This window comes from Pelodiscus sinensis, chromosome 27 (genome assembly GCF_052426305.1).
Source record: "Pelodiscus sinensis isolate ZL-2025 chromosome 27, ASM5242630v1, whole genome shotgun sequence".
NCBI classification, from domain to species: Eukaryota; Metazoa; Chordata; order Testudines; family Trionychidae; genus Pelodiscus; species Pelodiscus sinensis.
Genome location: NC_143078.1, coordinates 8,785,764 through 8,801,414, shown reverse-complemented (window position 1 = coordinate 8,801,414; position 15,651 = coordinate 8,785,764). Strand labels below are relative to the sequence as shown.

The 15,651-nt window shown below is 50.4% G+C and overlaps 1 protein-coding gene across 5 annotated transcripts in view; it reads right to left on the bottom strand.

The window, feature by feature from the left end:
- Positions 1 to 15,651, bottom strand: part of PIK3C2B (phosphatidylinositol-4-phosphate 3-kinase catalytic subunit type 2 beta) — an 86,862-nt gene that overhangs the window by 27,988 nt on the left and 43,223 nt on the right. For all 5 annotated transcript variants that reach the window (XM_075910115.2, XM_089773702.1, XM_075910112.2 and 2 more), the window contains 6 exons: positions 10,767 to 10,878; positions 8,927 to 9,006; positions 8,615 to 8,678; positions 2,726 to 2,872; positions 836 to 869; positions 179 to 374 (listed from right to left, as the gene is read on the bottom strand). In XM_075910115.2, coding sequence (XP_075766230.2) covers positions 179 to 374; positions 836 to 869; positions 2,726 to 2,872; positions 8,615 to 8,678; positions 8,927 to 9,006; positions 10,767 to 10,878 — 633 coding nt within the window. The remainder of the gene's footprint in view (positions 1 to 178; positions 375 to 835; positions 870 to 2,725; positions 2,873 to 8,614; positions 8,679 to 8,926; positions 9,007 to 10,766; positions 10,879 to 15,651) is intronic.

Sequence of the window (15,651 nt, the reverse complement as noted above, 5' to 3'; positions counted from 1 at the left end):
ACACACTTTTGCACCACGCGACTGGTGTAACTGCCCAAGGCCTCTAGCCACCAGGGAATGACCGCCCTGGCTAGCTAGCCACTGACCAGCCGGAGATGTAACGCCAGACACAGAATCAGGGGTCTGCTCCTGCTCAACCTTCACCGGCCAGCAGGGACATGCCGCCAGGCCCACCTACCTCGCTGCCCAGGTGATCGGGATGCGGTGCGTGGCATAGACCGTGAAGGAGAGGGGACAGGTGAGGAGACAGGCCTCCTGGCTCAGGTGGTGCTTCCTGTTGCCGTGCACCACCGTCTGGAAGTCTGCGTTGAAGGTGTTGCAGTAAAGTTCCACCAGGTCCAAGATGGCAGCCGTCAAGGTCTCTACGACCTTCTCTGTAAGGGAGTGCAGCCGCAGCATGAAACAGGCATGCTCTGGAACGCTGGTCCCCCTCCATCTCCACCCCATGCCGGGCCTTGGCAAGGAGGTCTCCGGTGCCTCTCTCCTGCTCCAGAGGACCATGCCCTACATGTCCCCTGCATGGCAACTTGCCTAGGGGCTCAAGCACATTGTGGGGCACTTTGGGGAGCTGATGAGGTTATTTCAAGCCAATCTGCCCCTGCATGTGGATCCCTCTCAGGGGAAACAAGTGGCAGGGGCAAAACCCGGCTGAAGACTGAACAGTTTGGTTGGAAATGTCGGAGGCAAATTGGCAAATCCCCTCCCGCTCAAGGCTGTTCCCCCCCCCCAAACTGAAACGTTTTTCTTGGTCCCACTCTAGATGGGGGGGAAAGGGGTCGGAAGATCAAAAAGCACCAAGCTCGCTGCAGCAGAATGGGCGGAGAGGAGAAATTACCCCGATTTTCCCGCACAGCCAGAACGTTTGGATCCTGCCGAGGAAAAAGAAACCAGAAGAGCAACATTAAGGTTATTCCTGTGCCCTCAGCCCCAGCTGGAAGCAATTGTCCAAGCAAGCTACTTTATGTAAGAGCCTCCCAGCGCGTTTCCATTCCCTGCCACTGACAGCAAGCAAGGAAACAAAGCCAAAGCCATTGCAGGGTCTCAGCTGTTCAGGAATGTTACACGTGGTATCTTGGCGAGAAGGGTAGAAAAACTGATGAAACGGGGTCGGATTTCCTTTATTTGCATCCACAACCCTACTTAAATGTGCTGAAATGCCCCACCCGTCTGGGAAGCCGGGTTCTTACATATGGGCTCTCCAGTAGGGAATAGCTACTCTGTTAGATTAACCAGCATTTCAGAGCCCTTTAATTGAGAGCAGATCTCTGCCTAGAAGATACACTCCAGTTCAACTGCACGGCTCAGCTCAGCAGCATTCACTGCTGTAGCAGGGCAGAAGGGTTCTCTCCACTGCAGCAGTCACAAGGTAACTTTCTCTGACCTTGTGCTGCACCGGAGGTCACAGGGATCCCAATCACTAGCACGGGGTAGCTAATCATTGCCCTTCTGACTTGGAAAAAGCAAGGAGGAGTCCTGTGGCTCCTTAGAAACTAACAGATTTATTAGGGCATCAGCTTTTCTGTGGAGAAAAACCCACTTCATCAGAGGAATTGGAGTGGAAGTTACAGAAGCAGGGGTATATACAAGGAAGATGTGGCTTGTGTTAATGAAGCTAATCAAGCCAGGTTGGAAGTGGGACTTGATTAGTGTCATTAACACGAGCAACCTTTTCCCTATATATATATCCCTATTTCTGTAACTTTCACTCCAATTCCTCTGATGAAGTGTTGTTTTTTATGCCCTAACTTGCTGAGTTACCCGGCGTTGCTCAGGAAACCGGAGGAACAAAATGTAGAAGAACAGTCGTCCATTATCTTTTTTTGAATGGTAGAAAAGTTGCACTGATTTCTATAGGAATTAAAATATAGGTCCGCGTCATGCCTGGGGGGGAGGGGTGCGACCCCAGGTGGAGGGGAGGTTACATGCAGGAGGGGCGCCCCAGCTCGTGCCCGGGGCTGCAGGTGCCGCGGGGGGCAGGGTGGGTGCCCGAGCCGTTGTACGCGTGGGGGTCGGGGCACTGTGTGCCGGTGCGGGGAGGGAGAGAAAGAGGGCTGCTTATGTAACCTCACGAGTGGGAGGGGGCAAGTCCCGGATGGCACTGGGGGCCGCAGGCGGCGGGCACGGGACCTAGGGTGGGTGGGGCAACCCCTGCAGTGCAGCACGGCAGGTTACTTTTTCATTTTTACAGCTTGAGCTTGGGGCCAAAAGTCCCTTAAAGCTTCTCCTGGAGGAAAGGTTCTCCCATGCAAAGTTTGGTTGCGGTAGCTCTTACAGTGTCCAAGTTATTAGCACACAAACTGACAAGCGTTCTCCTTTCCATAGTAGAAGATAAATCTGTTAGTCTCTAAGGTGCCACAGGACAACTCACGGTTTTTTCAGATACAGACGAACACAGCAACCCCTCTGAGACTTTTCTGGCTGTGGCATCTCTGGGCCCGATCCAGTGTCCCCTGAAGGACTCCTGCTGACTTTGGATCAGGCCCTAGGAAGGCAGCCCTCCCGGAAGGACTGCTCCCCCTGTACTGTTAACGCTGGGCTTTGCCAGACTCAAAAGATGAGGCTCTCAGCTTTCCCCAGGGAAACTATTCCACAGGCTAGGAAGGTCTCCCCAGCCATACGCCCCAGCCCTGCTCTCACACATCGCTAATGCCTGCCCTCAGTTTCCCTTTCCCTTCACCCCTTTCCTCCAGGCTCAGGCCTTGCTGAGGGGCTCCTGGCCTCTTACCTTCTGGATTTTGGGCTGCATGCGAGAGGGGCAGGCTGGCAGCTGGTTTAGGGCTCCAGTGATTTCCTGAGACTCCACGGCAGCCAGGGCATTGCAGATGGCCATGACAGACTGGATCACCCGCTCGGCTTTCAGCTGGAAGTCTCCCTGGAAGGGAAGGCAGGGGACAAGCTCATGAGCTCGGCCTCGGCAGCATGGTGCGGTGACGCAGCCAAATGGTTGGATCTTACCACTGCTGCTGGGGGATGAGGGGAGACCTACTGGGACAGTGGCCCCAGGGCACCTGTGTTTAACATGCCTCTGTCCCACCGCAGCACAATCAATCCGACTCCACTGGCAGCAGCCGCAGCCTAGCCAGGCCCAGCTCCACCCGTGTTCAGGCATCCGAGGAGGGAGTTCGCTCTCTCGGGCCAAGGAGCCGTGCCAAGGTGGCAGGGGCCCAGCGCAAAGGGACCATGCCTGAGATACAGTAGGAGGAAGGGAGGAGGTGCAAAGCCAAGGAGTTCCTGATCTGGACCTGGCCAGAAGAGCCTGTCCATGCTCCTGCATCCCAGCTCCCCAATAGAGTGGGGGGGGGGAAGGAGGCCCTTTGCCATCCCTGCCCTGTCTCCCGTTTCTGTACCCCCGCCACCCTTGGGGGACACATGCAGCAAGGAGGTACCAAGAGAGAGCGGAGGGTGGAGGGAAAGCAGACTTTCTGGCACCTATCAAAAGTCACATGCAAAGAGAATGCACCAGAGGGTGTGTGGGTGGGGGGGGGGGGGATGCCCTGTAGGTGCCCATCTGCATTCTCTTGTCCCCCTGGTGAAAACCAGACACCCCAAAAGGAAAGGCACAGCCAATGCTGAGCAATTTCCCAGCCCAGTATCTGTCTGCCTGTGATCCTCTGCAGATCTGGCTTTCCGGGCGGGGAGCAAGCGGGACCCTGACACCTTCGGCGTGTGGGTTTGGCTCTGGGAGGGCACAAAGGATAAGCCATCTGCTCCACTGAATCCCACAGGAGCCTGCAGCCCTGGTCACGTACAAGAGAGCCCATGGCCCAAACCTCATCAGCAATGCAAGGCCGTGGCTTGTCCCCTGGGTCCCAGTGTCCCAGAGATGTGGGATCCAGCACTCTTGGTGTTCACACCTGGCCCATTCTGGATGTGCTTGGCATGAGACTTGATTCCAGGACTGATTTTGGATTGGGTGGGCAGTGGATCCCTACCCTTATTGAAATGGGGCAGCATGTTGTAACACAGAGGTTCCCAGGCAGAACAAGCATGAGGCTCCCAGTTCCACTTTCTCATATGTAACCCCAGCCAGGCCCTGCAAGCCACGGGACTGGATTTACCACTAGGGGCTGCTGCTATCCATGCGGTGATAAAGTTTGGGAATCCCTGGTCTAGCGCCCCCAGCTGGGAGCCAGCAGACCTGGCTTCCACCCATGACCCTGCAGTGTGATTCTGAGCGGGTTGCCTCCCGGGTCCGTGCCTCAGTTTCCCCATCTGTAAAAGTGGAGCTAATGGCCTCTAGTCTTCTTTGCCACCCTCTTGGAGATCCACACACGAAAGGGGGCATATAGAGCAAGTGTCTGGGTCGTCTTGCCAATTAACAACCGTGCAACCATTAAGGACCGAGAATTTTGTTTTGGATCATAGTAATGATAAACATTCTACAGCTCTTCCCACCAGGGGATCTCAAGGCGCTTTACATTCGTTAATGACATAATCCCCACAGCCACCCCAGCAGGTAGGTAAGGTCTATCTTCAGCTTACACACAGGGAACCAAGGCACAGGGAGGTGAAACGACTGGCCTGACGGGAATCAGTGACAGACCATGAACAGAACCCTGGCGTCCGGAGCTCCATTTCTCTGCTCTAACCCCTAGGTGGGGCTCGCTCTTCTAGACTTATTTCAGCCTCTTGTGTCTGCCAAACTGGGCTGGAAAACTGGTGAGCACTGGCTCTGGGAGGGATCCCTGACTGGAATGAGGAAGCAGAGAGTCAGCGTGAGGTGAAATAAGCTGGGGACGGTTCAGGTTCAGGTCCAGGTCAGCAATCCTTTTACAGGCGTGCCCAGGCCCACTGAAAACACGACAGGCTTACTGGCTTTACGAGCCTGCGGTTTAACAGGAAAAACCTGCCCGGGGGTGACAGGCAGACATGCGCTAGGTCACAGAAGACAGGACTGGAAATCTAGTAAGTAACTAACCTCCCCCGACCCACAACAGAAAGCCCACAGGCCTGTGTTATGGGAAATTTGCTAAGAACAAAGACTGGTAGCCAGGAGATGTGGGTTCTAGCCCCACGCCCTTGAGCCATTCCTTTCTCGTCTCTGTACAGCGGGGAGAATGCTGACCCACATATGAAGAATGTGCTGAGATCTGTGGATGAATCAGCAGTGAAAGTAACTTAATTTCTTTCAGGTTCTGCCCTATTGCAACCTGGGTCCCATCCAGCTCTTTCAATGGCTCCCTTCTAGCTTTTGCCAGAGCTCAGCCAGCTCTTGCCAGAGCGACCCACCAGAGCACACCTGCTTACTGTCACCTCTGGGTGCTATGCAGTTGAAAGAATTGTTACAAGGACAATCACCCTTGCCCCTTTGGTTTTCACACACAAATTGCACTGGATTAATGAACGGTGGGGTTTTACACAGATAGGTTGTTGCAACTGTGTGTGGCTACACTGTGGTTTTGTTGCGGAAGAGGATATGCAAATCGCACTCTCATTTGCATATCTTCCTCTTTTTTTTTGCAAAAGAGTTTTGTGGCAAAAAAGCCCCATGTAGATGGGGCCATTTGTCAGAAAAAAAAAACCTTTTTCGCAAGATCCTTTATTCCTCAAAAATCGAGGTTTACAGGGTCTTGCGAAAAAGGGGTTTTTTTCCCGACAAATGGCCCCATCTACACAGGGCTTTTTTGCAGCAAAACCTCTTTCGCAAAACAAATTGACAGAAGATATGCAAATGATTTGCATATCCTCCTCCGACTAAAACCAGCAGTATAGCCATAGCCTCAGGGACCAGATCTACTCTACAAACTTTTCCTGGCAGTACTATGTCGGTCAGGGGTGTGAGAAGATGTGGACTGTGACTGACATTTGTAGTAGTTCAGGACAACGATGTAGGAGATTCAGGATTTACTGGTGTGGCATCCTGACCAGGTCTCCTGCTCCATCAGGGATGATAAACGTTCGGCTGTGTGTGTTTTTGTATGCTCCCTCATTACATTATACCAGCTCTGTGCAGGTAGCTAGCATACTGGTTTTTACGAGAGCCCCCAAAGACCACAGACTCAGATAAGACACGAAGGCACCCGAGTCAGGTTTACTGTCGAATGAAGTACATTAATAGTCATTGGTAGCCAGATGGCCTTTGAATATTTGTCCATGCATTTGTACCTGGACAATGGACATGGCTCAATCAATAATATGGATTTCACTATGGCCCCAGGCCGGCCAAAGAGTTAAGTTGAGGTACCCCGACATATATAGACAGAGATAAACAATCTATGATCCACACCTTACGTATCATCTCATGCATTAATTATATATTTGGTACCTCTCCTTGTACTTTCCTCCAAAGCATTCACACCCCGTTCTGCTTTCACTCTTGTTGTTTCAAACTATTTTATTATGTACTTAGTTTGGTGTCCTTTTACTGTCCTGGGGAAATGTATTTACATATTTCATGTGCTTTTAGCAGCACTAGCAGTTTCAGTAGCGAGAGATACTGACTTGTAGGTAAACATCTGCTTTTGACACGGTCTGTCTATTTCTCATAGCTACCGTCACTGAGGGAGACCGAGTCCCTACAGTGGTGGGAAAACTCCTATAAGCTTTTTTTACCATAGCTAAGATTCTACAGTCCCCATAGCATAGACACGGCCTAGGAGTGCTTTGCCAGCATAATATACTGAATATACCAGTACCAGAAAAAGTCTTCTAAGTGTAGCACTGGAATTGGAATTTTTTAACTAATAAGTCAATTGTAATAAATGTACGTTATAGCAAAAGGTTTGGATTAAACTTAAATACAAGATGTAGGCCTCAGACAAGCAGCTTTCTTAACTTAGCTCCTGCTCTGTTTGATGTTAGCATGTTAAAGTGAAGGGATGGACTATCATAATACATAGTGATGTTAGTCTTAGATAGAAAGAAGTTTAATGTTGAAAGATTTTATAACTTTGTTCAAGTGACTAGAAGTACCCTTTGTTCCATGCTGGAATTCTGCAAATGTATTGTTTGTTGTGAATGAGAGAGAGACTGTTTTAGGAGAGATAAGTGTGAAGGCTGCTGCATGCTCAAATGATCAGAGGAGAGAGTGGAGACACAGAAGCAACTAAGTGAAAGCACACTGAAGATGCAGACTACCGGGCAGACTGACGAATCCTGAAGCTAGTGGCACACACCCCTTGATAGGGAACCAATCACAATTTTTGCGGGAAAGACAACACCCAGGAGGGGTTGTCAGCATACTGATATCAGATGACTGTGAGAACAACTTCTTCCCCATAAGCATATGTCATAACAAGATTGATTGTCATGCTGAATAACTAATTACGGCCTGACAAGGCAAAATGCATAGACTTGCATGGAAGGAAAATCCTATAAAAGAAGGGGTGTCTTGGATGGTTCTTCGGGTTCTGTCCTGCTAAGATCAAGACCAAGAGGAGCAACAGTCCAAACTTCCACAAACCCAGTTCCTTCCTTGCAGTCAACCTATCTGGCCAATAGGTTGGGCCGAGCAACAGACTGGTGATTATTCCATCAACAGGATGTGTGTGTGTGTGTGTGTGTGTGTGTGTGTGTAAATGCATATGCTACTTTGTTATATTAAAAATAAATGTGGCCTGTTGCCTTATCCCCCTGATAAAGATCCCGTGTGCTTCTTTTAAGCATAACATAAGGGCTTGTCTTCACTACACAGAAGATTTGCCACGATCCATCTTCCAGAGTTTGATTTAGCAAGTCTAGTTAAGACTCACTAAATCAAACTCAGAGGGTACTCCTGCCGGCGGCCGATATTCCTGCAAGGAGTAAGGGAAGCTGATGAGAATATTTGTTCCCACTGGCCTCCCGCTGTGGGGACACTGCCAAGCTTGACTTATGTCAAGCCGATTCCAGCTATGCATTCTATGTAGCTGGAGTTGTGTGCCTGAAGCCCACCTGCCAGGTCTAGTAGGGTATGTCTACACTACCACCCTAGTTCGAACTAGGGTGGTAATGTAGGCAACCGGAGTTGCAAATGAAGCCCGGGATTTGAATTTCCTGGGCTTCATTTGCATAAAGCCGGGTGCCGCCATTTTTAAATGTCCACTAGTGCGGACTCCGTGCTGCACGGCTACACACGGCACGGAGTCTGCACTGCCATTTAAAAATGGCGGCACCCGGCTTTATGCAAATGAAGCCCAGGAAATTCAAATCCCGGGCTTCATTTGCAACTCCGGTTGCCTACATTACCACCCTAGTTCGAACTAGGGTGGTAGTGTAGACATACCCGTATAGACCTGGCCAAAGTGTGGACCTCAATTTAGGCCAGCTTAAGAGTGGTTTATCTTAACCAGAGTAACCCGCTTAAGTGGTAATGTGTGTCCACCCAGCCCTTGTGCACCGATTCAATGAGATCAGGTTAAAAACCCATTTAAGTTAAACCGATACAAGATTGTCATGAGGACAAGGCCCTGTTCACAAGTGCAAGCTAAACTGCTGTGAGCCAGGCGTAACCTCATAAATGAGTCCAGACTGGGGTGTGCACTGATGCCGCTAGAATCGGTTTTACAACTGGTTTAAGTTAAATCAGAGAAACTCCTGCATGTAGACCATCCAGGCATGCCCCTCGTTCCCCTCGCATGTTACTTTGCTGTACTCGGTACCTGCATGGGTCCTGTCCAGGGCAAGCCATACTCACCTCAGCTGCTAGGAAGGCATCAACCTCATTGTGGAAGGTGTCGAAGAGGAGACTCAGGGCCTGCCTGGAGAGGAGATAGGATAGAATTCAGCACAGAGGGAGCAGAAGACGTCACCACGGAGGCATTTCTGCAGTGCTTCTCATCCTGCTCACTCCAATTCATTCAATCGCTGGACCAAGAAATCGGTGCAAGGGCATTGCTGCCTGGATCCATTTGTTTTCCTCCACCCTCCTGCTCAGCACACACCATCCACCCCAGTAGGGGATGTACAGGCTCCCTCCTCCCGGCACCACCTGTCCCCTCCTCTTTACCTGCTGATGGTTTGCTTGATGGGTCTCTCCTGCAGGTGGATGTAGTGGTTGAGTGTGGAAGGACTCTGGTCATCATTCACCTGTAGGAGAAACAGAGCTGTTCAGGAGGATCTGATCAGCTGGTGTTAACCCCTCCTGGTCAGGGATGCTGACCAGATCTGCTGATAGGTGAAAGATTCGGGCTGTCTGGCTGCAAAGCCACTGACGTCATTTGAGATACCAGCTTCCCACTGAAAATGAATTATCTTTGAAGATCTCAGCCATATCTGCTGAGGAGCACCAGGGGGTTCCTGGCTTTGGTGGGATCATGGAGGAGGGCCAAGGGGTTCTAGAGCAGTGTTTCTCAACCTTTTATTATGAAGTACCCCTTTAAAAAAATTTTTAAGTACCCCCAGTACCTACCGTTTTCAGACTCACAATTTTTTTTTCTACCATCGTAACACATTTGTTTAAACAACTTAATCGTAGCTGGGCGGGCGATGAAATTTTTGGGTGTAAAAAGTACTAAAATAATAAAGTGCTGTAAAACTTAAAACAAAAATTCAGTTTTCTACAAATTTCAGTTGTGTTGACATACTCCCCCAGACTTCTCTCAAGTACCCCTAAAGGGATTCATATCACTGGTTGAGAAACACTGGTCTAGAGCAGTGTTTCTCAACCTTTTTTTGCTCATGGCCCCCTTCTGAGCCTCATTTACCTCTATGGCCCCCATCATAGCAGCTGTTAGTTGGAAAAAAAGGTACATAATTTACCTACTGTTCCATTTTTACATGTGGCCCCCTAGAGGTAGGGCGTGGCCCCTGGGGAGCCATATGGCCAACAGTTGAGAACCACTGGTCTAGAGTGTTGTGATTAAATTCGCATAAGGGACAGCCTTCACTGACAATAATCAGGGAAAAATTCCAGGCTTTGAGATCTGCAGGACTGGGGGAAAGTAACTCCAGGGCCCTGCTGCTTGGTACATTTGGAGCTAGCATGGGCAGATGCAAGGAACAAACAGTGGGCAGAGAATGAAGTAGATGCAGCTAATGGGCAGTTTCCCTGTAAGCAGGGTGCTTGTGTGGCCACTCAGAAGAGAATCAAATACCAACCAACTGATTAGCAGAGCGCTCACATCTAGGGGGTGCACATTTACACATGCATCGGTGCACATGCAAAATTATTCTGCACATGGGTGGGAAAACCCCACACATGGATGGAAAAGATTAGAGGAAACACTGCTAAGGGGTCTTTTCTATCTCTCACATGCATGGCTTCCTTTGCAGCACCAGGCCTAGCAGATCATGCTGGACTCTCAGCAGGAGAGCATTTGGGAAGGATTCAGGGATGAATTGCTGGAGTTTAGAAGCGGTACTAAATGAGCTCTCCCCAGACAAGCCCTGGTTGCCATGGGAAAGACAGGGAGTGGGGAACTTTTAGCTGGTGGTGGGTAGGGGGTCGAGATGTCCTCAGGCAAGAAGCTGTGGAGCGGAGCCCGCTGGAAGGGAGCTGGTGATGCAGCAATTTGCAGGGAGTACGTTGGATTTTTTGGGCGAAGGCTTAGATGGACAGATGGGGATTTTAAAGTCATCATGCAACCCTTTCAAAAGCACTTCAGTGACTTAGCTGCCTAAGCCCCATTGAAAATGGCAGCCATCCTCGTTCCTTAGGGATGTCGATTGCACATCAGGCGTCACAGTCCTGGCCTTGTCCCCCCAAATCAGCAACCCCAGGATAGCTGGGGACCAGCGTCCCTCCCCACCCCTGCCCTGACAGCAGTGGAGCTCCAAGCACCAAGCAGTGACCTCAGCTTGCATGGGTTCAATGCGTTCTCACTTCCCCCTCGAGAGCAGCAGCTCACCGTCCTGGCCAGGTCGGTGCGCACTGCCTTCCTCTTCATCAGCTGCAGCCGGATGTCGATGTCAAACTTCCTGCAGTGCTGGATGTATTCGTGACTGCCCAGGGCGTGTTTGCTGGAAGGATGAACCAAAAGAACAGTTGTTATTCAAGGTCCCACGCCAGCCTGCGGCACAGGTCTTGGAAAGGAAAAAGCCTGGAAATGCACGACTAGTGTAGGACTATAAAAAAATAGGGTGGTCCTGTAGCACTTTAGAGACTAACAAATATATATACAGTAAAACTCCAATAATCTGGCATCCAATAGTCTGGCACTCCTGATAGTCCGGCATCAAAATGGCAAGAGCCTAGTGAGTGAGCTTCGGCAAAAAATGAGTCACAAGGTAACAGCGGCAGCAGCTGAACTGAGCAAAAAGGGTCAAAAAGGCTTAAAAAAACTAAAACATTACAGTATACTGCCTACAGTATGTACAATAAAAAGGGTTAAGAACACTTTATATACAGTATATACATAACCACTTTATAGTACCTCCTGATACTCCGGCATATCTGATAATCTGGCACCACCTAGGTCCCATAGGTTCCGGATTATCGGAAGTCTACTGATTTGCAGAAGAGCAGCTACTTTTAAATCCATAACTGAGTGACTAGGTAGGTTAAAATGTTCCCCTACATGTGTGTGTGGAAGAAAACAAGCCTTCACTCTGCGTTGTGTTTAAGCAAAAGTAGCCAGAGGCTGTTTTATTACGAGCTGCAGCGAGGGAAAAACTGGTCCGGGGGGGGGGGGAGAGCACCCCCCTGCTGAGGCAGATCTTCGAATACAAGCAATTATGAAGCAGTTTATATACTATTAGATATAATAACAATAACAATTAGTCTCCTTCCCATTACAACCACCAATGGCTAACAGTTATTTAGTTCCACCCAGATGCTCCTTATCTCAAGGTCCCTGCCAGAGTCAGCATTCTATCCTTATCTCCGTATAGAGGCGAGAGGCAAAGGCAGCGTCTAATTACAGATCTCGCGTTGTCAGGCCACAGACTTAGCCTGACTCTTGCTCTCTTGTTAACAAGACCAAGATGGCGGCACACAAATTCCCTTATTCCCTTTTCCTGCCTCCACATTACTATTTCTGATACCTGACTTATGTCCATTTATCCTGTGTCATGGAGACTGCCCGGTTGGCTACTAAACATGGCAGAGGGGCAGACTAACACGGCTTCCCCTCTGAGACTTAGTGTATGACTGGTTTACTCTGGGAAAGTCGCTCCCCCACGCCCAGTTCTGTAACACACAGTTCTCCCCACTGCCTCATTTCTCTCCCGCCTCTTTAAAACAGACATTATGGGGATTAGTTAGTAAGTTCTAGAAAGTTATGAGAGGCACTTGTCCTCCCAGTGTCCCAACCACGGAAAAAGGGGTCATCACTCCAAAGAGCTGTGAAAAGCGTAACTTCCCTGGTTAATGCAGCAGGTGAGAAGATGAAACTGGCTATCGGGGTCTCTCAGCCTCATTCTTGGACACACATGGGCGGCCGTGGGAAGCACAGCATAAATTAGAGCCGCCCAGAACTTGTGTTAATTTACAGTGGGGGCTGGGCAAAACCCTATAATCCAGGAAGCCCAAAGGGTAAGTGTCAGTGTCTCTTGTGAGCCTGGGAAATACAAACTCAGTAAAGACAAAACTCGGATCTAACCAAACTCTGGGCCCAACCTGGTCTGGCTGAAGGGGCTTATCTGGAAGAGACAGGAGCTGAAATGCTCCGGAGGCAGCGGGAGATGCAGAATCTCTCTGTCAGCAGCAGCAGAGAATTGACCAGTACGGCTTTCCCTGGCACTCCCCAGGAGCAGAATGCAAGATGCACAGGGAGTGGGGAATGGAGGTAAAACACCTGTAAACTCAAGGGCAGGCTGGATTGGAAAAAGCAGGGTGTAAGAGGGAGTGTGGAGTTGGAGAGACAGGAGCACTGGGGAGGCAGTACAGCGGCAGATACAGAAAGCATGGCAGTGAGAGAGCAGGGAACAGGTCTGTGGATGGGAGCATGTGTCTTTCAGGGCTTCATGCTGAGGGTTACAGAGCAGCCCAAGGAACACTGATCATGGGATCACAGAACCCTAGGGCTGGAAGAGACCTCTGGAGTCATCGAGTCCAGCCCCTGCCCAAAGCAGGACTAATCTCAACTAAACCATCCCAGCCAGGGCTTTGTCAAGCTTAGACTTAAGAATCTCTAGGGATGGAGATTCCACCCCCTCCCTAGGGAACCCATCCCAGTGCTTCCCCACCCTCCTAATGAAATAGTTTTTCCTAATATCCAACTTAGACCTCCCCCACTGCAACTTGAGACCATTGCTCCTTGTTCTGTCGTCTGTCACCACTGAGACCAGCCTCTCTCATCCTCTTTGGAACCTCCCTTCAGGAAGTTGAAGGCTGCTATCAAATCCCCCCTCACTCTTCTCTTCCACAGACTAAACAAGCCCAAATCCCTCAGCCTCTCCTCGTAGGTCAAGTGCTCCAGCCCCTTAATCATTTTTGTTGCCCTCCGCTAGACCTTCTCCAATGTGTCCACATCCTTTCTGTGATGGGGGCCCAGAATTGGACTCAATGCTCCAGATGCCCAGTTCCCGTTAAAATGCACGGGAAAGGGGGAGGGTTGAAATGCCCTAGGCAGCTCTGAAAATCGCAGCTTTGTTATCTAAGCTGGGTAAGATGCCTGGCACCTCGCCTTGCCATTCAAATACTGAGGAGGGCTGGGGGCTCCAGCTCGTGCTGCTGTGCACACCAGCTGCCCAAAATAGCTGCAGCCCAGAGACCGAGCCCTCACCTCAGACTCCTGGGACAGAGGGAGAATGCAGGGGTGGGGGGAAGCCGCAGCAGGAAGCCCTGCCTCTCACAGGCTGCTCCAGCAGGAATGGTTGGCTCTTATCTGAGCGCAGCCTGCATCCTGCACGGAGCTGAGGCAACTGCCACAGCACAGCCAGGGAAGGGCAGGAGATGGGGAAGGGCTGAGACTGCATCTGCAGTGGGAGCCCAAGGCCTGGGTGGGAAGTGGTGACCGCAGTTGCCGGGGCAGAAGTGTCTAGACCGTGGTCCCAGGGGGAGGATTTTTAATCCAGTTCACTCCCGGCTCACCTCCTGCCGGCACTCGGCCCTACAAGAAGTCACTGCTTCTTTCAGTTTTCACCAAAAAGATTAGCAGTGATGGGACGACTAACACCAGTGTAAATGGAGGCTAAAATAGAGACAGAACAAGCTAAGAGTGATTGAGACAAGTGAGATGGCTTTAAATTGGTAAAATACATCCCAGAATACTCCAGGGACTGGCTGAAGAGCTCTGTGAGCCATTAGAGATTGTCTCTGAGAACTTGGGGTCAGGAGAGATCCCAGAGGACTGGAAAAGGACAAAAAAAGTGTCTGTCTATAAACAGGGGAATAAGGCTAACCCAGGGAATCCTAGACCAATCATCTTAACTTAGGTGTCTGGAAAGACAATGGAGCAAGTAATCAAGCAATCCATTTGTTAGCACTTATAAGATACCATGGAGATATGTAACAGTCTTGAAGAGTGCACAATCTAAACAGACAAAGGATAGGAGGAAGAAGATATTTCATAGAGAGGGAACTGAAGCTCAGAAAGAGATGAAGTGACTTGCCCAAGGTTATGCAAGGAGTGAGGCAGTGGCAGAGTCAGGAATTAGAATCCCACTCCCTGAGTTCTAGCTCTGTGCCTTAACCACAAAAACTATTCCTCTTCCCTCCCTGAAGCCCAGTTGACATCAGATACCCTCTTGTGCTTGTGAAGAAGTTTCCACCATCACCTCTCTCTGCCACCCGCTACAATCAGTCTTTGCTTTGGGGGAAAGTCTGGGAGAAGAATCTCTCTCCTCTCTTTGTAACCGTACACCAGATCCCTTCAAAAAATAGCTCAGGAGGAGCCTGCAGATGACAAGTTGGGAGTATTATTTCCTCATCTGATGTGAATTACTTTTCCAGAGGGAGGCTGTTTCTGGTTAAGGCACATTATATGCAAAGGGAGGCAGTTTTTCCGCTGACGATGACAGCATCGGTTGAAAAAGCCCAGCGGCTAATGAGGATTTGCAGCTCATTTGGTCCCCAAGTTCAGAGGCTGGAATGGTCCTGCCAGTTCTCAGCTGGCAGTTTTCCCCTTGACGATAGCCAGACTCCCCCAGGAGACAGGCGTTTCCAGCAAACCATCCCAGTTGCAATGGCAATCAGAAGAGCGTTTCTATGTAGGTCGCATAGATATCTATTGAAATGCATTGATAAATATGGCTACTTAGTATGTATGGTTTGCACACCGCCCTCTCTAAAATACACACACTAATAGATTATTCCTCATCTGCGCATGAGCTGGGAGCAGATGGAAAGCAGGTAAAGGTGACTCTAAGACAGCAGTGGGCAATCGTTTTGGATGGGGGGGAAGGGCACTCCCAAAATTTTGGTAAGTGGTCAAGGGCCCTGCTTTTCTATGGAGGGGGTGCACAGTATGGGATGGAGGTTGGGTGCACAAGGGAGCTCGGGGCTGGGGTGCAGGAGAGGGAGAGGGGTCTGAGAGGGAGTTTGGGTGGAGGAGGGGGTTCGTGGTGTACACAGCTTCCCTCTCCTGGCAGCGCAGAGAGGCAGATGGAGCAGCCAGCCGCTCTGAGCCCTGGGGCTGCCCCCGGCCTGTGGGTCCAGTGGGACAGGCCTTGGGCCAGATTGAAAGACTTGGCGGGCCGGCTCCGGCTCCTGGGCCATAGCTTGCCCATCCCTGCTCTAAGATGAAAGGGCTTCTTTAAAGGGCTGGAGCCACCAGGGCCATTCCGCTAGAGGAGCAAGACTTGCTGGACAGCCTCACTCCCTGCCCAATCCTAATTGTGCCTTTTCTGCAG